Source organism: Rhinolophus ferrumequinum, chromosome 14 (genome assembly GCF_004115265.2).
Source record: "Rhinolophus ferrumequinum isolate MPI-CBG mRhiFer1 chromosome 14, mRhiFer1_v1.p, whole genome shotgun sequence".
Taxonomy (NCBI): domain Eukaryota; kingdom Metazoa; phylum Chordata; class Mammalia; order Chiroptera; family Rhinolophidae; genus Rhinolophus; species Rhinolophus ferrumequinum.
This window is the reverse complement of record NC_046297.1, coordinates 18,327,993-18,353,320: the sequence shown is the minus strand read 5'-3', so window position 1 is coordinate 18,353,320 and position 25,328 is coordinate 18,327,993. Positions and strand designations below refer to the sequence as shown.

General features: G+C 44.1%; 2 protein-coding genes across 2 annotated transcripts in view; one reads left to right on the top strand and one right to left on the bottom strand.

The window, feature by feature from the left end:
• Nucleotides 1–1,504: 1,504 nt before the first annotated feature.
• The window catches only part of CHD7 (chromodomain helicase DNA binding protein 7), a 186,507-nt gene continuing 162,683 nt past the window's right edge, over nucleotides 1,505–25,328 (top strand). Inside the window, exon 1 of the mRNA XM_033125788.1 lies at nucleotides 1,505–1,808. The gene's annotated coding sequence lies outside the window, so the exon portion shown is untranslated. The remainder of the gene's footprint in view (nucleotides 1,809–25,328) is intronic.
• LOC117033633 (60S ribosomal protein L32-like) lies at nucleotides 10,809–11,309 on the bottom strand. Its single transcript, XM_033125787.1, has one exon. The coding sequence runs from the start codon at nucleotides 11,259–11,261 to the stop codon at nucleotides 10,854–10,856; it is 408 nt and encodes a 135-aa protein (XP_032981678.1). The 5' UTR covers nucleotides 11,262–11,309; the 3' UTR covers nucleotides 10,809–10,853.

Below are 25,328 nucleotides of genomic sequence, written 5' to 3'. Positions count from 1 at the left end.
AGTGGATTTTAGTGTTTTCCAATATTTTAAGGTCACAGTTTTCTATAGTGTCAATCTGCTGTTTATCTATAAATCCTTTGGATGAATCATTTACCTCTTTTAATCAAACTCAGTTATTGAATAGTTGTAGTAGTTATACAACAAAATAGTTTTGATTGCTCTTTTGTCCAAATAGAAACATTGAAATTATAGTCTTAGCATGACAGGTGGTGAATGAGGAGAAAGTACATTTTGCATAGGTTTGTAATTTTCTCAGTTTATTCTGGAGTCCAATAATACTCAGTCACTTTAGTCTGTATTTACTATAGCACTACTTTTGGTTGCTATAAGTTTCTTCCTTGATTTAAAAAGAAATGTAATCTTTAACCTAATAAAATCATCTTAAAGTATACAATTGTTGATGGCTTAAAAGAATTATAATTGCTCAGAATTTTGCACATGAAAGGTGTTTGAGAAATGTTTGTAGAGCTATCTCCTAAAAGGAAAATTAGTCAAAGAAAAATTTCTCCAGGTTTAATATTCATTTTGTACCGGGAAGAGAACTAGAATAAAAGGCGTGGATATTTAAGGCTAGGAGATCATGCAAAAGTGCCATTTTTGCCAAAGAATGATTAAAACATTCTAGTCCTGACACGTTTAATAATGGGCACACAACCTATTTCTTTGTTTCATAACCATTGCGCTCTCTCCCTTTTTTGGCATGGTAACAAATTCAACAAAATCAACGCCATCTAGTTAAACTTTTTGATTTAGTAGTGGATCGGGCTGTCCTGTCAACGAGGAGGCAGGAAAAGCCATGTGGAGCGGCGGGATAAATGTATTTGAAATGGAATGTGTCCATTCTAAATAATTTCATGTGGGAAAATAATTTCAAGTTGAAGGATAATTACAGAAGAGACATCCAAACCCTTGCAGCCGCTGCTTTCCGCGTAGCCTTGGAAACCCCTCGCTGTGGCCGGAGGACCGCTGCTGGCTCCGAGCCGCCGCTTCCTGCCCCGGGGCGGCGCACCCTGACTCCGGGAAGGTGCCGCGCGGGGAAACGTGGCACCCTCTCCAGCCCGCGCCCGGGGCGCTGCCGAGCGGCGGTCGAGCGCTCGGAGGAGCCCTGCCAGCCAGGCTGCGCAGCGGCCGCGCACCGGCCGACGGGCAGAACCGCCCGCAGCGCCGGCGCCCGCCGCGGACGGGAAGTGGCGCCCGGCCCGCCCTCCGCCGCCCGCGGCCCGGCAGCCCCGCACCGCCCCCTTTCTCTCGGCCTCTCCCTCGGCCTCCGCCACCCCGGCCGAATTCTTGCATAAATTATGCCAGGCGCGCCTGACGTCAGGTGGCGGCGCGCGGGCGCGGGCGCGGGCGCGGGCGCGGCGCGGAGGGAGCTGGTGGCGGGCGCGCGCGGCCCCGCGATCTCGGGCGCGCGCGGCGTGCCGGGTGCGCGCAGGCGCTGGCGTGCTGGGGCCGCGGCGGCGGCGGCGGCGGCGGCGGCGCAGCGGCGGCGGCGGCGGCGGCGGCGGCGGCGACGGCGGCGGCGGCGGCGGCGGCGCGGGGGTTGAGCCGTGGTAGTGCGGGCGCGCTCGTGCTCGGGAACTATCGGATTAAACTTGAATCGAGTGAAATTACACAAAGGAGCGCCGCTGAGGAGGCGGCCCGGGGACCCGGAGACCCTGAAACTCGCCAGAGCCCCGTTCGCCCTCGGCCAACTCCGCGCCCGTGGATCAGCCCCCCGGCCGCGGCCGCCCAGCCAACTCCGGAGCCCGCTCTGCGTTTTGTTTCCCCCCTCGGCACAGGGAAGCGGAGGAGCACGACCGACCGACCCGGTGAGCGCGAGAGTTCGCCGGTCGCCTGCGGGAGGGGCGGCGGCGGCAGGAAATCGCTCCGGGCCGGGGCCGGGGCCGCGCGAGGAGTTGGGAGCGAGGAGTTGGGCGTGTGCGGGGCGAGGGGCGAGGGCGGGCGGGGGCCGGGGACGGCGCAGGAGCGCAGCACCGCCCGTGCCGTGTCGCTGGCGTCGCGGTCCGCGGGGCCCGAACCCGCGCCCCGAGCGCCGCCCGGCGCCCCAACTTTGCCTGCGTTCGCGGGGTCGGCGGTGGCGGCGGGGGCGCGCGGTCCGGCCGAGGGTCACTTCCTCGCATGTAAATGGCTTTTTGTTGTGCTGCCGGCGTGGGGGGGGACGGGGGACAGGAGGGAGCGTGTCTGCGCGCGGGGGAGCGCGAGCGCGTTTCCTCCCGCCGGCGCCGAGCACGAGTTGCCGGCTCCATTCGAAAGAAAAAGGAAGGAGGAAAAGTTGGGCTCCAACTCAAGTGCGAGTGGGCGATGGGCGCGCGGGCGCGGGGCGGCTGAGCGGCGGCGGCTCGGGGACGGCGGCGACCCCCGCCTCCCGCCCCCGCCCCCAGCTCCGGACCGACCACGCCGCGCTCGCCGGGAGCGGCGGCCGCACGGGCGCGAACAAAGTGCGTCCCTCCTGGCGCGGCGGCGCCGGCCCGCGCGGGGACGACCACCGGGCGAGGTGGGTCGGCGGCGGGGAAAGTACGCGGGGCTCCGCGTGGGGCGGGGGCGGCACGAACACGCGGCGCCGGGGGCGTCCCGAGCCCAGCCCTTGCCGGCCGCGGAGTTGCGAGCCCGGAGCCAGGGGCTCCCGGGGCTCCCCGGCGACTCCCAAGTGCGCGAGGAGGAGAAGAAAGGGAGTGGGGCCGGGGCGAGCGCGGGGAGGCGCGGCGAGGAGGGGACCCCACCTTGCCGAGCTGGCCGGGCCGGCGGCGGCGGCGGTGGCTGCATAATAGCGACTCTAACCCCCCGAGGGCAACTCGGTTCCCCCACCCCCGAGCCCGCCGGTGGGGGGGGGTCACCAGGTGGCCCCCGAGATGGCCTGGGTGCGCTCTGCTCCAGCAGAGATCCGCCGTTCCGAGCGTGAACGGCGGAGGTGGCTGGAGGCCAAGCGGTCAGCGGGGAGAGGAAGGAGGGCGGCGGGGAACGCGTTGTTTGTTTGGTTCGCACCCGGGACTGGGCTCGCCCGGGGTGCGGGGGCGCGGGCACCCTGTGGGCTGCGGTGCGGGGCGTCCGCATCCGCGCGGGGCCAGCGCGGCCCGAGGGCCGAGGGAGGGCGGCGGATCCCGGGCGGCAGGGGGGGTCGGGAGGCTCCGGGGAAGGAGCCGCCGGCCCCGAGCAGCCATCATTACCGAGCCGCCTTTCTCCGGATGGCTCTGCCTCGAGGAGCCCCGCGCCGTGGGAGCGCACCCCAAACTCTCGGCCGGCCGCCCGCTTTGTGAGCGCCCCCGTAGAGCGGGCAGCGCGGGGACTGCTCCCGCTCTGGGTCGGACGGTTTTCCCGGAGGTCACTTTTAGAAACTGTTCACGCCTCGATTTTAAACTAGTTTTTCCCCCTCTTCTGAACAGACAATGGACAAAAGAAAAGTAGCAACCCACATGGAGAGTTTCCTTTTGAATTGCTAGAATTAGATACACTATCCAGCTCTCCACTTGCTAAGTATACTTTTTAGTCCACCATTGTATATTATCCAGCTATCGATTTAAATAACTTATCATGAAATATGCCCATCTTCTGGTCTTGATTTCTGGGATGTAGTAAACGTTTTAATTTATTGTTCAAGGATTATGTGAAGGCCCTGATTTTTATTTTTAAAAATATTAATTTAAGCCGTCTTTGCAGTGGGCAATATACCTTTCAAAGAGGTTGAGTGTATTTCCCCCCAATTCTCTCCTAATAAGGGGAGGGGGGAGTACTCACTATGCGTAATAATCAAATTGCAAAAAAAAAAAAATTCCTCTTTATTTCCTCAGATTCTATTCTAACGGTGACAAAAAAAAAAAAGAAAGAAAGAAAAAAGAAAAAATCTTAGTGACTATGCCCTCAGCAGCATGGGAACCTGATTTATCCCAGTTACAATTCCATTTAGGTTGTAGTAATGTGTAAGTACTGGGTCATTCTTATTTCAGAAACAACTTGAGCAGTGATTTTATGAAGTTGAATCCGTCTCCCAGCCTCCAGTGTACATCTGTCGCGGAGTGTTTTTGTCTTGCTGTTGCACAACAGAAGCCCTCCAGTCTTTACCCTAAAATGGCAGCTTTCATTTGACTGGGGCCCATTCATTGACAATGATAATAAAGAGGCTGAAAGCTAGATGCTTGGGGCACGGAGCACAACTCGGTTTGCCTTTCTAGGTGATAAGTAGGAGACATTTTATGTCTTCCAAATTTGCTCAGGAAAAGTTTTATTTTTCCCTGAAAAAAATCTGGACTGTAGGAAAAAGTTACAAAGTAAACTGTTTGGAAATGGAAGGGGGCTTGCAGCAAATTTTAGGAACTAAATTTTCTTATTTTGCCAAATAGTCAAAATATGGCATTCCCCCCTTTTTGGTAACCTGATAAAGGGACATAATGGCTCTTTGTAAGACTTTAACAGGTGAATTTCCTCACCCTGGCACTCAAGAATTGTTTTCTAGCACTATGGACTTTATCATTTATATCCTCTTGATATTTTCTATTTTTTTCTCCTGTGCAAGCCAGTAAATTGAAGTTTGATGAATTCTATTCTAGGTTTTTCCAGATTCAAACGAGTTTCTAGATAAGAAATGAATAATAAAAAAAGATTGGTATGTGAATTCCAAACTCTAGTTACTTTGGTTTAATCAATGGGTTTATTTATTTTTAAATTAATTACAACAACTTCTGTGTCTGAACACAAATTAGGGCAGAGAAATGATACAGGCAGTATATAGGTAATGGTGGCAGTTAAAAACTCAAATACTTTTCCTCTTTTGAGGAAAAGTAACACATTTTCAAGGTGACAGTAGAGAAGTCAAGTTTAAAGTAATGTGTCTAGTAACTTAGTTTTAAAATAGTACTTTCATAGATTCACCTGTACTTGATCTAGTTTTTAATCTATTGGATTTATAGGACCAATTCCAAAACTTTTTTCATGAGTGTTACTTTTAGTGAATTAAAATGAATACATGAGTACTTTTTAAATACTGTGCCTAAGAAATGTTAAAACTTTTTCTTTATACAGACCCAGTCAATAATGTAATATTTGTAGTGTAATTTTAAGCAGTTAGTTCAAAAGAAAGAATATTTTCCTCTATGAGAGAATACAGTCTGAGGACTCCTTGTGTACATGCTATGTAACAAATGCCTAAGAAGGAACAGTCTACAAGTTTAGAGTTGTTATTTCAAATTTAGGCTTACGGCATTTTATTCCTTGTGCTTAAGAAAGGTTGCTTGCCATGTAGTCACATCCATTTACCGAGTTTCCCTCGAAATAAGACTGGGTCTTATATTAAGTTTGCTCCAAAAGACGCATTAGGGCTTATGTTCAGGAGATGTCATGCTGAAAAACCATGCTAGGGCTTATTTTTGGTTAGGTCTTATTTTCAGGGAAACAGGGTAGTTACTTTTGTTTCAGCAGTCATTGGCAAGCTTTCAGAGTGTGTGAAACGACAAATGAAGAGTTAGTGCTTTCCCTCAGAGAGTTTATGGTCTAGTAGGAGAGAGAGTGTTCTCCAATATAGGTAAGCAGATACTCACATTTAACTTTTAAGATTAACTTTAGAGGTAGTAGTTATCTTTTAGCCTTTATTATCCATATATGGCCTTTCGGGTTTGATAGCAGATACCGTGGCTGTCTTATAAACATCTATAAATAAGGCATTGCAAGAATAAAAATGCTTTGTCAGGGCTGAGCAAAGTGTGTGACTACGAAAAAATGGCCCTTAAAACTTCAGCTTTGTAATAAAGTGATTCACTTCCAGTATTCTAGGGCTTTCTAGATGTAAACAAGCGCTAAAATAGGTATTGGTCACATACCTAAATTCAGTAAAAAAGATGGAGAATTTGGGGAGATGTTGAGGTGATGTCAGGGACACGTTGGCCGTGTGACTCTTTGTCTTGTTCATTCACACGGACACATTTGTGTATCTTTTTTAAAAAGCTATTTTTTTATGCCATTAGAAATTCAGATTTTAGTATTATATCTTACGAGGTTTCTAAAGCCATTATAGCTTTATACTTCGGAAGATAAAAATTTCCTTTTTTTGTCTAGAAAACTTTGTTATTTTGTCTTAGTTCTCAAAAAAGAAGTGGCATTCAAAGATGAAGGATGATGTTAAAATATAAAAGAAATTGGGAGTAAATGATTGCTTGATTTTTCTGCAAAAATATGAAGATACAATGATTTGAGTATCACTCAGGTCGGGTTGCAATTCTGGCAGAAGTCCATAGCTGATTATGGTGGTAGTTAAGAACTGGAAAGGTAATTAACACTGTTACTGCTCTTTTATTATTTTACGTTTATCAATATATTAAAAAATCTTAAATGAAATCACACCTGTATAATAAAAATAATAAATAGGAAATCATAAGGATATTAAGTAGAAATTCATCTTGCAGTCATTAGTGAATCTTTGGGTATTTAGAGCATAAGGACCTTAGAGAGCTAGTCTAACTTTCTCATTTTACAGAATAAGAAACTAAAGCCCAGAGAGATTAATTAAGTGAGTTGCCTCTGGCTGGCCACCCAGTTATTGCAGAACTGTCGAGATCACAGCTGTCTTCTGGTGCCCAGCTCTGTGCTGGTACAGGGCAGGCACTGGGTTTGTCTTTGTAGGATGTCTGAACGAACTGGCTCTGGAAGAGTCTTGCTCTCTCCTTCATGTACTGACTCAAAAGGAACTTTTGGGTTAAGAACCCTACAGCATATGCGAACATAGCTCTTAAAGGTGTTCTTAAGCCGACAATCATTTATTTGCCTCTACTGTGTAATGGTTTGGAGGATTTTTTTGGGAGGGGGGGTGGAAACTGATTATCGATCTAGAAAAATGCAACAATAATTATTCCAAGATTTGATTATTGTTTTCATTTTAGAAGAATGTATTCATTACCATTACTAGATTCCTGTACTTTTTAACTACTAATGTTAGGTGACTGCAAACATGATTGTACTCTCAGTGAAGTGTTTTTGGAGCGTTCTGTTCTTTACTGTGAAAATTAAAAACTATCTTTTGAAAAAGAAAAATAATGCAGAATAATAATGAAGCGGCAGAACGTGGTAGTTGAAGGCTGATTGGTCCTTGGGCTTGTTTGCTTAGGCCAGTGTGGAATCAGAGACACTTTTCTTTAGTGTCCCTTTAGCCTCACACTCTTGCTGTAGGTGTTAGGCTTGGCTCTAGTGGCAAGTGAGTCTGGACTGCGATCAGTTTTCCTATTTCATCTGTTTTCTTTTAAAAAAATTTATTAAGTTTATTGGGGTGACTTTGGTTAGTAAAATTATATAGGTTTCAAGTGTACGTTTCTGTAATATATCATCTATATATTGCATTGTGTGTTCACCACCCAGAGTCAGTTCTCCTTTCATCACCATATATTTGATCCCCTTTACCCTCTTCTACCACCTCCATCCCCCTTTACCCTCTGGTAACCACTAAACTGTTGTCTGTGTCTATGGGTTTTTGTTTCTTTGTTTGTATTGTTCGTTTGTTGTTTTTAGTTTTACATCCCACATCTGCGTGAAGTCGTATGGTTCTCGACTTTTTCTGACTTACTTTGCTTAATGTCTCATCTGTCTTGTTGTTCGATTCAAGCACTTAGTGGGTATCTGTTACCTGATGCTAGGTTTTGTAAGTTAGGGACACAGTGGTGCCATGAGAAGATATGGCAGGCACACACAAAAAAGAACCAGAGCTACTGCTGTACCATAGGTGGTGTGCAGCGGATGCCAGCAGGAATGAGAGTGACATGGGAGTCACCCAGCTGTGAAGGGCATTACCTCTGAGGAAGTGACTTTAGCACTGCCATCCAAATCATGGTAGAAGAAGGGGTATTGGTAGCCAACCTGGAGGAAGGCAGTGTGTTGGAGTCTACAGACAGCCGCTAGATGAGACTCAAAAGGCAAGCAGAGGCCAGCTTGGGCAGGGCTTACAGGGTACGGAATTGGGGATTTTAAAAAAGCAACAGAGCCACTGATGGGTGGTAAGCAGTGCTTAACATGAGCAGACTTGTATTTTGAAGATTGAATTGGTGGGTGGGGCAGAGAAGGGCGAATAGGTTGGGAACCGCATCCTGCCTCCTGCTGTGCTTAATGGGATGGGGAAATAATGGTTTGGATCAGACTGATGGCCGCGGATATGGAGGAGAATGACAGATTTGAGAAATCCTTAGGAGTTTCAATGAATAGGACTTGAGGACAGATATGTTCTCAGGGAGAAGAAGGTATCAGGAAATGTAGGTTTCTAGTGTATTCCCTGCGTGGCTGAGTGGCGATGCTCTTCACTGATGCAGGGAGCTCCTGATGAGGCCCAGGTTTGAGGAGGAGGATCATGAGTTCTTGCAGCAAGTGACTGACGTAGTCAATAGCGGACCATGATACCATTGTTTCAGCCTTCTTTCTGTGGCTAGTGGCATTCCAGAACTTTCCAAAATGATTTGCTAGGTTCCCCTAAAAGATATTGGTGAATGGCGAGCCCACCAATTATTACTGGTGGGATTGGGGTCAGTGAAATGGGAGCAGGGAGAGTAATTTTGTCACTTGCCTAATATGTAGCACTTTGCTTGTTCCTTGCCTGCTGTGTAGCATTTTGTATGAGTTTGCTCATGGTAGACTGGAATCCTATGGGAAGCCGACTTAGCCACATTTGGTTCTTTTGCGTCTCCACGTTCTGGAAGCTGCTTTCTGTTGCTAGTTATGTATTAGGACAACAGCCTTGGGCTCCCAACAGATAAGCTGGTCGGTCCTACTGTGCTCTCAGTGGAAGGAGTTGTCTTTTAGGAGCTGGTTGCAGTCATACATGGGTGTGGGAGAAATTAATACATTACTTAAATGATTGTGGAGAAAAATACCATGCTTGGTCAGAATACTTAACCTGATTTTTAGTGGAGTGTGTGTGTGTGTGTGTGTCTCTGTGTGTGTGTGTGTCTGTGTGTGTATACTTCTCTATATAAATTATCTTAAAAGTCACTTTGTTCATTTATTATAAAAAGGGGATTATATAACATAGTTGGTAGTAAATGAGAGGCATTGATAAATCCAGAAAAGCTTCTAAGCTGCTGCCTTTAATGTTCTTTTAGATAAATTATGAAAACCTTGAACATTTATCTTGAAACAATTTTTTTGAGGGAAGTGTTTATATTTTTGTTTTGCCAGTTTATATAGGTAATAATTTCATCCATTTATTTTGGTTTTAGGTCAGACTTTTTGACCTTGGTGTGCATAAAGACTTCGTTCCGGGAGCTCGTCGTCGTTGGTTAGGGGTCTGTTTCGTACGCGCTGTTACTGATGTTTCTCCTAGGCCTTTCTTGAGGCCGCCATGACTCGGTCAAATCCATCAGGCTCCTTGCTGTCTCCTTCAGGGTAGGCAAGAGTGTGTGGCTTTACAGGTTAATTTAGGGACTTACATTGGTTGTAGGGACATGCTTCACTGGCAGGTTTTACTTTCGCCTCTAGTGGTTTTGAGGGATTATTTGGATAAATTTAAAATTCAGAGTTAGCAATGTTCCCATGTGGTGGAATAGTAGAAAAGCTTGGTGTGCTGACTTAGCTTTAGATAGATTTGTGTCAACTATTCTGTAGCAATTTACAACTGATACTGTTTCTTCAACTTTCTAGATTTTAATTTTTCAAAAATTTTTATAAAGTATTTTTTTGTTTTTTTGTTTGGTTTCATCAACAGTGTATTATAGTTTAATAAGAAATCATTGTCTTCTGAAAGGTGTAAATACTAAATGGAAAGCTGTATGCAGGTTCCTGTGATGTGGGTTTTAGTGGAAGAATAAAGAGGATGTTTATTTGGGGCTGATTCCCCACCCCCACCCTTCAGCAGTGGCCCATGAAGCAGCAAATTTGAGTTTTCCACCATGTATCTCATCAACGTGGGGATCAGGCAAAGAGCTACTGTTACTGCGGCTGAACAGGGGACCACAGGACCTGGGGTGCCCCACCGAGTCTTTGTGTTGGGAAAGGCAGGGAATTAGACACGTGTGTTAGGTTTGACATGCCACTTCCTCTCCTTGGCCGCCTTCACTTAAAAGTCAGAAGTTTCTACCTCATATTTGCATTACATCTGAGAAAGGGTACGTCGTGCCTCGGTAGTTCATTCTCCCCGAGTTCTGTGGTAAGTTGGGGGACTATAACCAATTAAAGTCTGTTCTTTTTTTATTCTTCTGAAAGAAACCGAAAACATTTTAGAATCTGTTCTGTTGATACATAATTAGCAAATGTACATATTATTTTAACACCGCTAAAAACTATCATCTTTTCACATACATGTAGCAGGAAAATAGTGAGAAGTCCCTTGTAGAGTTACATGCATGCCGTTAGTTTCCAAGGCAGTGCTTGCCATTACAGTAAGTGAATAATAAAGTGAATTTTAGCACAGGTGTGCAATAAAAAAACATGCCTAGGTTGGTGATGTACTTTAAAGTGTATGGGTCTAGAAATTATTTATGGATGGGACTAACAGTATATTGAAATTGTTAAGCCTAGATCGTCAAGGTGAACCTAAAAAAAAAATCTCTATTGCAGTATTTTATGTTCTTGTATACTTGACCTTGTTTGTGCTTGAAATTTTGCTTTGGCCAATTGTAGGTGTATTGATCTTGTCAGTAAAATGCAGACTCATCTTGAGAATTTAAAAATCTTGATTAAATTAAACAGTGTTTACTTTCTCTACTAGGTGTGTATTGGGGCACACCTAATACACACTGTTGCGTGCAGAAATAACACATTAAAAGTAACAGTAATAAACATAATCACTAACAGTTTCTGAGCATTTCCTGTGATATAGCTTTATGCCAAGTGTTGTTTTTTTTTTTTTGAAGAATTTTATGGTTTTATTAAAACACAGTTTGCACACAAGCTGTCTATTCATTTTCTTCACTGCGCAGCCGGGCATTGGGATTGGTGACTCTGATGGCCAGCTGGGCTGCTCTTTCCACAATGGCTTTGCGGTTCTTTGAGGAGACGTTGTGAGCAATCTCAGCACAGTAAGATTTGTTGCACATCAGCAGCACTTCAAGCTCCTTGACGTAGTGGACCAGGAACTTCCGAAAGCCACTGGGCAGCATGTGCTTTGTTTTCTTGTTACTCCCATAACCAATGTTGGGCATCAAGATCTGGCCCTTGAATCTTCTGCGCACCCTGTTGTCAATGCCTCTGGGTTTCCGCCAGTTACGCTTAATTTTGACATATCGGTCTGACTGGTGCCGGATAAACTTCTTGGTCCTCTTTTTGACGATTTTGGGCTTCACGAGTGGTCTGAGGGCAGCCATGATACCGGGTAAAAGATGAACGCCACCTCCGTAGGCAGCGCAGAGGAAGAGAAGGGAAGGGGGCCTATGCCAAGTGTTTTAATGGATTGTTTCAGTTACTTATCAGAACAACTGAAGGAGAAGGTGGAATTATTATCCCCATTTTACAGATGAGGAGACTTGGGCTGAGAGGTTAAATTGCCCAGAGTCACACAACTCTAGCAAGTAGTGGAGGAGGAAATTGAATTCAAACTGACCATTGTCCAGAATCTGTATGTGTAACCATCATAGCACCTTGCTGCCTAGACCAGCTTTCATCTGAGGCTTGCATCACTGCTGTCTTAACAGGCAAAGGTCCATTAAAAATACCAGCAACACCCTGTGACCCTGTGTCATACCCTATTGCTGTATCCTGTCAACCCGCGGAATAGCTGTCCACACTTCCTGTGGTGCTCACTGTATTTATGGGGCCTTTTGGCTTGGGATGTCTCCATACCTAAGATGACCAGGTTCCATGCGAGTCACCCTTAATTCTCTTTCTCTCCCATGGAGACGAAGAGAACAATGGTTCTTGTGGAGGTTTTATTCTGTGGCTGAGAACTTGAATTGTGACTTCAGATCGAGTGAATCATAAAAATGGAAATAATATTATCAACTACTCACAATGATGGTAGGAGATTAGATGAGGAACTCCATCTAAAGCACTTAGTATAGCATCTGGCATATTTAGTGAGTAGTTTCTATTATTATCTCCTCACTCTTAATCATTGAACTTATGAAACCATGTATCTTGATTTTGTTTTTAATTTGAAAAGTCCCCATAATCCTAGATTATGACTAGAAAGAACGAGTGGCCTGCAGTGGTGATTGGCTCTGTGATTTTCACTTTTCCTCAGGAGTAGACATCAAAATGATTATCTACATAAGTCTTTGTTCAGGTGTATAAGTAGATATTATTTACCCAATCCTCTCGTTGGGTTCACAGAGGTGATTCACATATCCCTGCTACTAAAAATGACACCGTTGCAGGAGCAGTTTTTCTTTCTAGCTGGAAAGATGCTTATCTGCTAACTGAATTGTGGCTGTCTTGCCAGTGAGCCAGTCTTCCTTTTCCCCAAACCTGCAGTTCTCCAGAATTGGTGGGTGATGTTTTCCTGGGTCATCAGTGGTGGGGCCTATTGCATCAGGTCTGGAATATGGGAACTTTCCAGTATCGACCAGAGAGGTACAGGGTGTCCTCAAAACCTGTAATTCTAGGTCCTCAAATTTCTGAACATTTGATTCAACTCTTTCCTGCCAAGCTTTGTTTATTGCAAAGAAGAGAGAAGATGGAATCTAAAATGAGAGTAGCTTTGGGGTTGGGGTCTAGGATATGAGCAGCAACTAGGAAGTGAGAAGACTCCTTCCTCTGGAAAGGTAAGACTTTCCAAACTTGGAATTCCACTGCCATTCAGATTGCGATGGAAATGGAAGAGATGGAGTGTAGACAACTTTCATTTTATTTTAGTCTATTTTAATTTCACTTAAAAGTGACTCTTAAGGGAAAAATAAAATGGGAGCAAAGTATAAACAGTTGATAAATGTGGATATATGGGAGTTCCTGTACTATTCTTACATCTTTACTGCAAGTTTGAAAAACTATCAAAATCAAAAGTTTCTTAGATAACAGTGACTCTAGGACTTGATCTCAATATTTAACACTTATGGAGCATGGACTTTGCGTGAATTTGCATCTTGCTGAAACTATATAGCTGTTTTCATTGAATAATCGAAGTAGGATTAATCATAATGCTGAGGCAGGAACAATAATTGCCATTTTGTAGGTGAGGAGATGAAGTTTTAGATATTGTTTAATAAATTTGCCTAACATCACAGCTATTAATGGTGGAGTTGGGACTCAAATTCAAATGGGCTCATTTAATAGCTTGTAGCGTTAACCTCTCTGCAGAAATTGATTTGGATGGTCCCTGCAAAACGACCTAGGTCGTAGAAGGGTTAGGAGAGTCTGTATCAAGATATTTATTACACACCTGTGCTTTCGAGGGAGGACTCCTGGAGAGAAGTTGAGAGGCTCAAGGGTGTCTATTAGTGGATTATAGTCAGAGAGGCTTCTTTTCCTTAGACTTCAGATCTTATCAATTGCAAACACTTTCAACCTAGACACATGCTCATTGCAAGACTTCCTAGTGTTCCAGCCTTGTTTTCATTTATCAGTCTAAGATGTAGCCAGCTTCAAAGTATTCAGCTTGCTACAGAATTGGCTTTCCTCAAAATTTCTTAACAGTGCTTATCCAAGATGTATTAATTTACTTAGCGTCTTTTTCTCACTACACAGGACTTGGATTGCCCAGGAAAGAACCCAGGATGCTCCTTGGGTTCCCAGTCATAGCCTTGTTCTTCATAGATACATTAACTTGGGTGAGGATGCAGCCTCCGTGAAGGACTTGCAGACTGTTCTGCTGCTAACACACAAGACAGCAGGCCGTCGTCTACAGCCATGCACTGCGTGGTTTAAATAGGTGTAACGTTCACATGTATAAGTCACTTACAGGTTATGGCGTGGATGTGTGTTCCTTTTCCAGGAAATTTTTTAAAAAAGATAAAATCCCAAATCCAAATACTATTTTGCCTCATAGAAATACCCTATGGTGATGTATTTCTAGATTTTGTACAGGTTTATAGTTTTTTTATTTCCCTTCACGGTGAAGGGAAATAAACTAGCTTGAGTTTAGTGAGCTTCTAGTTAAAACTTAAGTTTTGCAATTTTTGGTGCACTTTAAATTTTAATTTTTGTTTTGATTGTGTTATGTTTCAGAGCTAAGTTTATCACGAGGTTTTAGTATTTTACGTTTTCCATTTTCCCTGCCATTAAAAAAACAAAAGTGAAAATCTGGGCTGGTGTTTGAAACAAACTTCAAGTTTATAAGGAACGCTGGGGCTGGTATAGCTGCTGAGAGCATTGCAATTAGGTGCCAGGTCCAGCAGGATAAGGAAAACTCTGTCGCATGTGCTGTCAAATACTTTCACAGGGACATAGTACAATAACGCAGATAATCTCTCCCCCAGTCGAGCCCATGGGTGGTGACACTGCTGTGACTGAATTGCTGGCTGCAGGCAGCGCCACCGGCTTATACCTGGAAACTGTGTGTCATCGTGTTTCCCTGTCCTGGTGTACACGAAGGGCAGCGTCCTGTCTGAGGATCCGCGCACACCCAGGCTTTGGCTTGCAGAATGGTTGACCGTAAGGCTTGACTGTCATTCTTGACAGCTCAGGCTACTCAGAACTTAGGGAAATGCCCCGTCGTTGGCATTATCCATTACGGGTCACTGCCATAATGACAATGACAACAACAATAACAACAACAACGGTACCTGCACTTGGCAAACCTGAAAATGACTCTTTACCACCTTTACTTCCTCTAAAAAAGACTGCTTCGGCCAGCTGTTGAATCTAACAAGTGATCCGATTTGTTTCCTCTGCAACACTAGACTTTTGATTCAAAGCTTTGTAGCATTCATACGCTTATGCAATGTCCTTGTGTACCTCTTACTTGTCCAATATTCTGTTTTATGATAGGATCCCCAGTGTCCCCTTTCCTCACTGTTTTAAGACAGTTGCATAGAAAATGCTGTCCATCATTCCTGGGACAGAAAAGCTAAAGGGACAGTTGCTACATGTCACTGCCGGGGGAAGAGGGAACAGGCGAGCCTGGCCTTCTGCCTGTGTGCTCCTGCAGCTTTTCAGCAATGATCTTAGCTCTCCTCCCTTCCCCCTTCCCAGGATTCAGAAGATACAAAGTTATTTTGCAGCTGTAATGCACCTGTTGGTCTTTAAGGTAGAGTAGAATGGTGAGCTGGATTGAGGTAGCTTTTTCATGTGTTTTCTCCAAGGGATCTGGAAAATGGGTCTGTTTTGAGGATCTCATGTAATTATGTAAAAAGTTCATCTGGTAAAATGAGGATGACTCATAGAATAGGTATTTATTGGCCCTTAGAATCAACACAGTCACCTGGGGTACTTGTGAAAAATGCACATTCTGCAGCCCCACACCAGTGTTGTGGAATTGAAATCTCTGAGGGCCGCCCGTCTGGAATCTGAGTTTTTATTTGGGTGCTTCTGATGTGCTCTAAAGTTTACACAGCCACACCTTTATACCAATATGTTAACTACGCAATGGCTATACTGTGGAAATAGAAAACAATTTAGAAAAATGGTAACTCATATATTCTTAGAATATTTTTTTTGAATTTTGCAAGTAATGTTGTCTTACACATAAATGAGTGGAATGTAGCTGCTATTTGGCTTATCAATGAATGTAAAAGGTAAAGATGGACAAGTGGTCAAGACTTGGAACGTGTGGTACGCTTTACAGGTCATGTTAAAGGGATGGGGAATAGCACGTTTTGTATTTTGTTAAATTTTGTTTTCATTTCTGCCACAGAATAATTAAAAACGTATGTTGTGTGCAGTTCTAGTTTACATGGTGTGAAAAGTGAATAGACGTAATATGCAGCAGTAACCATTGTGGGGCTACCCATTTCAAACCAGTATCATTTACAACGACATATGATGCGTTTAAAGTGACAGTCACCTCAGAGGTAATTTGGTGAGTGGGTTACTGCCGTTTTCTGAGGACTTGGTAGCATAATGGTAAGAGACGAGATGCTCAGGTGGAAGGTTAAAGGAAGCACATACATGGAATTCTTTTCTCGCTCTCCCTCTCCCTCCTTTCTGGTTTGTTCCTCACTGACCACCCCATGCTCTTGAAGTCAGCTCCCTGCACCTGGGCGTGGAGTACGGGTCCTGGGCCTTCCCTCCCATGCCCTCAGCCCCTCATTCTCTGTTTTCCTCCTCCCTGAGTAAATACAGTCTATACTCAAGGTTTTGATTTTGGCCACATCTAGGGTCTTGTTCAGGCCCACAGCTTCAGCTCCTGTTTCCATGTGATTAATTAACTCCTGCATCTGTATTTTTATTTCCAGTATCTATCCCAAACTCCTGTCCTTAATGTTTCCAGCCTGTCTAAAACCTGGTCTTCCTAATTTCTCCTCCTTCCTACGCCTGAAACTCCAAGCTCAGCTCTTTCTGCCCCTCCCCCCTCCCCCCCCCCCCGCTTTTTCCACCTCCCCCCTCCCCCACCTATGGCCCCTCCCCCCCAAGGCAATCGGTTGACCGCTCACAGCAGCTCAAGGCAGTTCTTGCCGGCCGTCGGCTGCTCACGGCAGCTCACGCTGGCCACCGGCTGCTCACGGCAGCCCAGCTCCAGGGAGAGCCGTTGTTCACAATCTTAGCTGTAGAGGGTGCAGCTCACTGGCCCACGTGGGAATCGAACCGGCGACCTAGGCGTTAGGAGCACTGCGCTCCAACCACCTGAGCCACCAGGCTGGCCCCCAGCTCTTTCTCTTGAGCCTCAGCTGCCATCTCAAGCCTGCCCAGATGTCTCTGTTCCGGGTACCTCAGCTCCTGCTGCTGTTGCAGGCTCCTTGTCTTCAGGGGCCCGGTGCCTTTGTGTCCTGGCGTCCTCGCTCCTTCTCCTACATTGCACCCTCCCTGACACCCGCTTTGCTATTAGAGCATGGTCCCAGCCTATTCTTATATGCACTGGAGGAAAGCAGGGCAGTGACCAGTGTCTGGGTGAACCCCCCACCCTCCTTCCCTGCAGCTGGTGCCTCGCCACCCTGACTGCCAGTTTAGAAGGACCCAAGCTCCTGCCCCTCAGTCCTCTGGGGCACAGCTACCTGCAGAGAGGGAACCTGCCTCCGCACTACTCCTAGGGGGCAGGGCTTGTCGGGTGGCCTCCGAGTGCAGCTGGGCCTTAGCTTTCAGAGTTTAGGCTCTGTCTCAGGTTGTAATGCCCTGTGCCTGAGGCCTGGTCCCTCCCTGCCCGCCTGAGCGACATGTACCAACCCTTGCTTGGCTGTCTCCCAGCTGGTTCAGGACGTGGGTGGAAGAAGAGTAAGTGAGAGTTTGTCTGTCTGGCTTGTCTTCGCAAACCCCATCACTATGTTCCTGGCATCTGATTGCAGCATTTTCCCACGGTAGCATTGTTCTGATTAGGTACTGAAGGTGCACTGTGGGTTAATCCCCTGCTGGTGAAGGTTAGCAGCAGTAGTGCTCCTGTTATAATGTTGTGTTGGAGAGGAAACTTAAAGTAGCAAGTGCAGTCCTTCTGGGCGGGAATCCCTTGCTGAAGTGAGCATGGCCTAAGGAACTGTCCTGGAGTGGCTCTTAGCCCCGAGGAACCATTTGGTGACACTGGAGTCCGGGCAGATAGATGTCTGCCTTAGAAGCCTGCCCTGCTGTCAGGAATGGGGTTTCAGAAACCCAGACCCATTCAAGGTCACGTCACAATGAGCTTTACGTACAGGCCCCTTCCTCCGTCAGCTCTGCCAGGGGCTTTGATGGGTGCGGAGACGTGGCCAGTAATGACAAGGAAGTACTCAGTAATGTCTTTGGATTTATGACTCTGAAGAGTATATGGCAATTTTTGTGTGAGGCTGACAATAAAACACTTTTTTGTTTTTGGAAACATGGATGTACCTGGTGAAAGTTATTTTATTAATTCCTTTCAGAGATGGATAAGAAGTATAAGTGTGCAGATCTTTAGAATATTCTTGCTAACTTTTTGGTACGACTTCAATGTTGGTGAAGGGGTGCTTATGTAAAATCATAACTGCTGGGTTCTGTGAGATACACTGAAAATGTCACCCCTGCCTGGGCAGTCCAGGGCAGCACACATGACAGTGTGGAACAGGATGGCACAGTGTCATTAAGTGCCGTCAGTGTCGTAGCAGCAGGGAGTGGCCAGTCCAGGGCTGGGCAGGGGAGAAAAATTAGGAAGTATGACTTGCACTCTGTTGATAGGTTGGAGGAACTGAGACATGACATGAACGAAATCGTGGAGATACTCTAAGTCAAGGGTCCTGGCAGGAAGCAGCCGGCCAGCCCAGAGCAACCTGCAGGGGTCAGGGCAGGGACCTCAGTCCCAGTGTCTTCTCAGGGAGAGCAGGAGCTGGGGGCAGGGACATGCCACTGCCACACACCCGCCCCTCTTCCTGTCAGCCTCCTGGGACAGCCGTCGTTCTGGCTCAGGGAGGAGCAGCGCTGGCAGGAGAGGGTCAGGGCTGGGTAGATAGGGTGAGGCTGGGCTGTGGCGAAATTGGACGTTCACAGTGAGAGCCCGACTTACATTAAGTGCTGGAAATGGAGTTGAAAGGTTAGTTTGGCAACATGTGATGGATTGCAGTGGAAGAGGGACTAGAGGCAAAATGTCAGAGGCTGTTGAAATAGCCCAGCCAGTAGGCTGTGGGACTCATACTACAGCAGGGAACAGTGAAATGGAGAGGAAGAGACCGGGGAGCAGGGGCATGAGCAGCTAGTTGGTCCACGGGGCCCCAACATGGAGCTGAGAATGGCTTTGGAAAGAACTTAGGTTGATATTTTGAACTTAGATTAGATTCAAAAATAGAACACGTTTGAGGAGGGTAAGATGTATAAAAATATTTTAAAATATCACTTGAGAAAGGTTCCAAAAATCAAGCTACTTCACGGTGAAGTTGTGCAGCTTGTAAGTCATGAAATGGCAAAATATTAAATCCCCTCTCTTTTTAAAAACAAAAGCCAGGATCTTATAAAAATGATTTTGGAACTATTTTCACATACAGTTTGACTTTATTTTTATAAATGTCCTTACAACATGGGCAGAGTCAGAATAATATGACAGAGTTCCGTAGAATAATACTACTCTTTCAGAATCAAAACAACACAATGCCAATTTGATTAGGAGTATGTGAGAAGACTATACAAAATACACTGACAGTTACTACAAATTAAAGTCCATCAGTTTCATTCAGTTTTCTTGTGAATGTGTGTGTTCCAACATTAGGAAGAACTGTCTCATGTTTTATACTCCAACTGCCCTGTGCGGGTACGGCTCGATTAAAAAGACGGTCATCATATTGTATGAGAGAATATAGTCGAGAAGCAGTTGCAGTCCAATAGAAAAGCAGTAAAGGTGATAAGTAAGTAATGTATGGAAAGAAAATTTAATGGCCAGTGAACATGAAAATTTCCAAATTAATGCAAATTAAAATGAGATATTTTTTCCTCCTTATCAGATTAATGAATATTTAAAAAATACTCCTGATGCTGCCAGAATATAGTGAGACCTGCATGCTGCTCACTGCTGTCTAAAGTTCAGTAAGGGTAAACATTTTGGAAAGAAATTAGGGAATATATGTATCAAGACCTTTATAAATGGCCATTCCAGTTGTATCAGTCATCTGCCCTAAGGAAAACCCTGAAATCTACTCAACTGTTATGAATAAGAAGTCACAACATTTTTTCCTCACAATGAAAAATTGAGAATGGTTAAATTTGTGCTATATTCATATGTTAGACTATCATTCAGACATCACAAATCATGTGTTTGGAAAACATAAAGCTTAGAAGAGTAGAGTACAAAACAATATATTAACTATGGTCCCAATTTTACACAAATTAAATCATAAACATAAAAAGACTAGGGTAAGTACATCAGTTTTAAAAATGAGTAGTTTCAGGGATTGGCAGTTTCACTTAGTTAAAAGCTCTGATTGCAGAGTTACACAGATCTGGTTTGAATCCCTGGACAAGCCCTTAACTGGCCGTGTGACTTTGGACAAGTGACTTATTAGTTCTATGACCACAGGAAAGTTTTTAAACTTATCTAAGACTTGGTTTCTTCAGCTGTAAAAGGGGGAATGGTAACAGTACTTATCTCCTGGGCTTCCTTGGATTAATGTAGTAGTGCAGCCAAAACACTCCACACAAGTGCTTCTTGCATTGTTAGCACTCAATAAATATTAGTTATTTGGATTGTAGGTGGTTTTTATTTTAATCTTTATATTTTTTATATTTTCTACATTTTAAACTGGAAGGTACTTTTACAATCAGGAAAAACAACAGCAACTACTTTAAGAAGCCATTAGGTACTTTATGTGGAAGGAAAGACTGATATTTTTTGCTATTTTGTGGTATAGACGGAGTTTTTTTTAAAAAAAGTAATTCTAACTACTTATACTTCTGAAACAAATACTCCCAACTTTTGCCTCTTAGGGTTTTCTTTTTTTCTAGATCACTTAGCAGTATTTGGCCTATTTTTTTCCTATCCCAAAGATATTTTGTTCTGCAGTAAGTTGAATTTAAAAGACGCCCCCCTTAAATTTTCTGAAGTCAAAAGAAAACAAGAATCATGTTTTTAAAATTTTCTGTAGATGAGATCTGAATTTGGTTAATATTAACTGCACATTTAGCACTCAAATTTCAGACATATTTAGTGCTAGCTTCTGTACATCTCACCTAATTGTTTAAATATGTGAGCATGATTTTGATATTTGGGAGGTGGAGGAGAAACCCCTTGAGATTTTTGAGCCTGAGTTAAAAGGCTTATTGTGTCTTGGAGTCAGGTGATGTAAGCTGGTAGGAAGACTTTAGCATCTGGGACTCTTTCTCCTTGGAATTGTGTCCTCAGAAGAAACACATTTGGGCTGCATACAACCTGGAGAAACTTTTAGGCAATATTTTTTTCACAAGAGGGTAACAGCTTTGCACTTGTAATAAAATAGCTTCAAAGCTTTTGTCTCCTTGAAGTTATGTTACTTTTCATTTACCTCAAACATTCTCTATTATATCTTCTATGGCAAACAGAGGAGGAGAAGAAAAGGAAAAACAGAGACAAGTTGTTAACATTGTCCCCTAGATTAATTATGACTAAGTGGGTTGATAGTAACATAAAACATGAAAACCATAGAATCCATACATAGAATGTACGTAAGTACATTTTATTATTGTATTTTGTTAAATCTAAGATGGTACCAATTGTAAGATAGATCCCATTTTTGATATATTGAAATGGGGAAAAAAGTGTATGTTAGAATCAATGAAATATAGGAATGAGTAAAAAATTAAAAAAATAAACACCCTTCAGTTTGCAGTCACTTGTGTTTTTCAATTTTGTTTACTGAACAAAAAGGAAAATCACCTGAATGCATCTGAAATTGGAATTTAGGCCTGTGATCTCTAGCAAAAGGATTTCACAGCCGTATGTTGCTTCAGTTGCACCTGGTGCCACTTCTTACGAACCTGGCTCCATACTTGTGAGCACAGCATACGTGGACTCATGAATCAGGTATTGCAGCGTGACTCTACTTGGCTACTGGACCTAATGTAAGCAGACAGTGGGTGACTTTGTAGTGTCACTGTGCCAGATTGCTGTCAACACACTGGGTACCATATAGCAGTGTCACCAAGACTGTTGCACAAGAATGGTGCCAAAATCTATTAAAACTCACAGTAAAACAAGAAATGGACTGCTAACCACTAAAAGCATGATTTAAACTATCAAATGTTTGAATATAGATTCTGAGCTTAGTACTAGGCCAAGGCCCTCATTGTACACATGCGACAGTAGGAAAATGAGTGGTTCTTGTTTATAAAAAGTTTACAATCTAATTGCTAAGTGATACAAAGCAAGGAAGGGTCTCCTTTAATTTTTTGGATCTAGGATAATTTGAGAGGAATTTGCATCAGATAGTGTGAGGCCAGTATGGAAAGAACACAGGGTAAGTAGACCTTTCCAGGCCCAGATGTGGACTTACTCTAATGATGTCAGAGATTCCTCCTCCGCCAGCCATTAGAAAAGTTTCTGATAAAATGATAGCAATTTGAACATTCCTTAAATGTGTAATTAGAGATTGGGAAGATAGCTGGCATAAAGGTTAAAGCTGGGAGCCATGGGGGTCAGACGGCCTGGTTTAAAGCTTAGTTCAAACACTTAACTACGTTTGGGATCTTGGGCAAGTTAATGAACCTCTGTGCCTCAGTTTCCTCACTTATAAAATGGGGTTAGTAATAGTACCTTCTTCAGTGCCTGGCACATACCAGTCATTTATTAAAATGAGCAGTTATTAATATTGTCATGGCTTGCTTTTTTCCTTAGTAAAGGGAATATGAAAGTGAGAGGTGTGAAGATGTGAGCGCCTTGGTGTATTAGTATGACTGTGGAGGTTTCAAATAAAGATGGTAGATAATGCCTCTTTTGGCATCATAGCTGCAACATGTGAGCAGTTAGTAAGTAACATCTTTAAAAGATTGAAAGAGTGATTGTGGCAACTACCTGTAGGACATATTGTTAGCAACATCTTGGTCAGGGTTTTCTGGATTTCACTGTGTCATGTGGTTAAATAGGAGTGGTTTTAACACGGTAGTGTGGATTTAGCTTCGGACCAAGTGTAGTGTACAAGGCAGTCTCTGTTTTATCACATAAATTCTTACATCTTAGGTGATTGATATAACCAAATATTGTAATGTCACCAAAAAATTATATGGCCATCAAGAAAAACTTAGATGATTTCAAAATGGCCAAATATTGATATTTTAACTGTTTGTTTCTAGTCACCTAGAGTGAGCAGGGCTATGTGATAGTTGTTTTTTTATTACAGCTACCCCTCCCCCCTCTTTTTTTTTAAAGCCTAGTCTGGCCTGTTCTGCTGTAGCCAGCCCCATGTCTCCGCCATTGCTATGAAGTATGTCCCAACTCCTCTCTTCCTTCCTGAACTTTCTCTCTACTGCTGCACGGGGTGGGGGAGGGCATAGGAAACTAGAATAAGAAATAGGGCAAGACTTTAAGGAGCTTAGTTGAATTAACTTGCATCTCCTCTTCAGCGCCTTGCTCCACTGACTTCCAGGATCTTCCATCACTTTCTGCTCTCAGCCACACCATGGGTTAGGTGAAGTGGGGATTTTTTTTCTCTTCGTTGTTGTTTTATAGCTAGAGATTGTTTCTATGGAAATATTTTAGATTCCAAACAGCCCAATTTCAAAAGGTCATTAGGAGTAAAACTGAATACTAAATTGATACTTGGCCATTCGCTGTCTTAGCCTCTTTCTAGCCATACGGGCAGCTTTTCACCTTCACAAATTGTGTCTGAGACATTTTTAGAAGCTTACTATCTCACAGTAACAGCCACTGTCCTTTCTGTAGTAGGCATATGCTATCTGACAGATCACGGACCTTTTCATTTGATGCTGTGCTGAGACTGGGTGTTAACACAATGAAAACCCAAGTCCTATGTATCAGTCTCAACCTGAACTGGATAAAGACGACACGAAACCCAGAGGAATCAGGACCATAAAATTAGGAGATTCCTATGTTTGGCTTACCACGATAAGATACTGCCACATCAGGTGGCTGAATAATTGTAGAAACTTAAAAATATTGCTAGCCTTCGATGCTATGTAGCTAGATGCACGTTTAAACCGATCAAATGGTCTGTAAGTATGAAAGTTGTTAAGTGCTAGATCTGCTGTTCATAACTGTTGGAGGCAGTATAACAGAACAGTTAGGAGTGTGGGTTCTGGAGTTAGAACCTGGTTCTCATTTAGACTCCTCACCGTAGCATGTGACCCTGGGAAAGCTACCTACATCCTCCAGGCTCAGGTTCTGAAGACACCAGTGCCTGGTGCACAGTGTAAGCGGATGACAGGGACGATGGGGGTGAAATTTCGGCGGGGCTGTCGCTGCCTCAGGAGGCAGTGCTTTCCAGAAATGGAGGCTGGTTTCACAGATTCAAACAGTGTGTTCGTTTGAATTTGGAGCTGAGGTTTGTGAATAATGTATATTTGGGCTGGAAAATAATCTGCTGGAAAGTGAGCATACATACACACACAGACATAAACATGAGGTAATTCAGAACATCTTATGTGATAGGAGCAGAGAGCTAGAGCAGTTCGACCAAGACAGGAGACTTTAGATAAAATAAAAAAGTCACAGTTAATACATCTTTACAAGCAGCAGCAATGGTTTAGTTACCATATATGTGAGACAGCGCGTGTAAAATGTCCATGAGGGAATACAGTCCTGAGTACTTAGTAAAGTACTCGGTAAATAAACCGTGTTTCCCCGAAAATAAGACTTAGCCGGACAATCAGCTCTAATGCGTCTTTTGGAACAAAAACTAATTTAAGACCCGGTCTTATTTTGCTATTATGTAAGACCCGGTCTTATATTACAGTAAAATAAAGGGGTCTTATATTAGTTTTTGCTCCAGAAGACGCATTAGAGCTGATTGTCCCGCTAGGTCTTATTTTCAGGGAAACACAGTAGTAGTGATGGAAAAGACCTAGTCTTACAGTCACTCATTTATCTGTAGAAAGCCTCATATTCTCAGTATCTTTATTTGAGGACTGTCCCTTTTCTTTCCCCTTAATCCCTTAAGGTGAAGTAGGTTATTTTTCCTCCTTTTGTTTTTTGACATCATTATCCTTGGATATTTGTTGGAGAATGGATGGCATTTACTAGTTGTGCTGGAGAGGGTGTTTCTTACCCAGAGATTATATGGTGGCTGCTCCACGTATACAGTCATTACAGCATGGGCTGTTTTATAGTATCATAGTTCTTTCCTTTCGTGTAGCTATCTGGTGGGAGTATTTCTTTTTTTTTTTTAATTCGGGAATATTGGGGGTCAGTGTGTTTGTCCAGGGCCCATCAGCTCCAAGTCGTTGACCTGCAGTCTAGTTGTGGAGGGCGCAGCTCAGCTCCAAGTCCAGTCGCCGTTTTCAATCTTTAGTTGCAGGGGGTGCAGCCCACCATCCCATGCGGGAATTGAACCGGCAACCTTGTTCAGAGCGCGCGTTGTAACCCTGAGCCATCCGGCCGCCAGGGAGTATTTCTTAATACGATTCTCTTTTGGAACTACTTTTTATCAGGTTATTACAATTTTTAAAGAGTGAATTTTATTTGGAAAGGTGGGTTTGGGTGAGGTGGGTTTGAAAGGTGTTTTGTTTATAGCAGCAGCCCTTGTGAACTTAGCAGATTTTTTTCACCTTTCTGGGGATTTTAAAAGCTTCTCCCTACTCTTTTTGTGGTGAGGCACCCATCCCCCCTGTGAGTTGTCGGATTTCTCTGTAGAGGAACTTTACTTTGCTGTACGTGGTTTTCTGCCTCTTATGCAAATCTGAGCCCCTGTGTGGGCCTCTGCACGGAGTCACTGGGGAGTGAAGACCTGTGCTTTCTCTCCTGCAGTGCTGGTTTTTGGAGGCAGGACAAA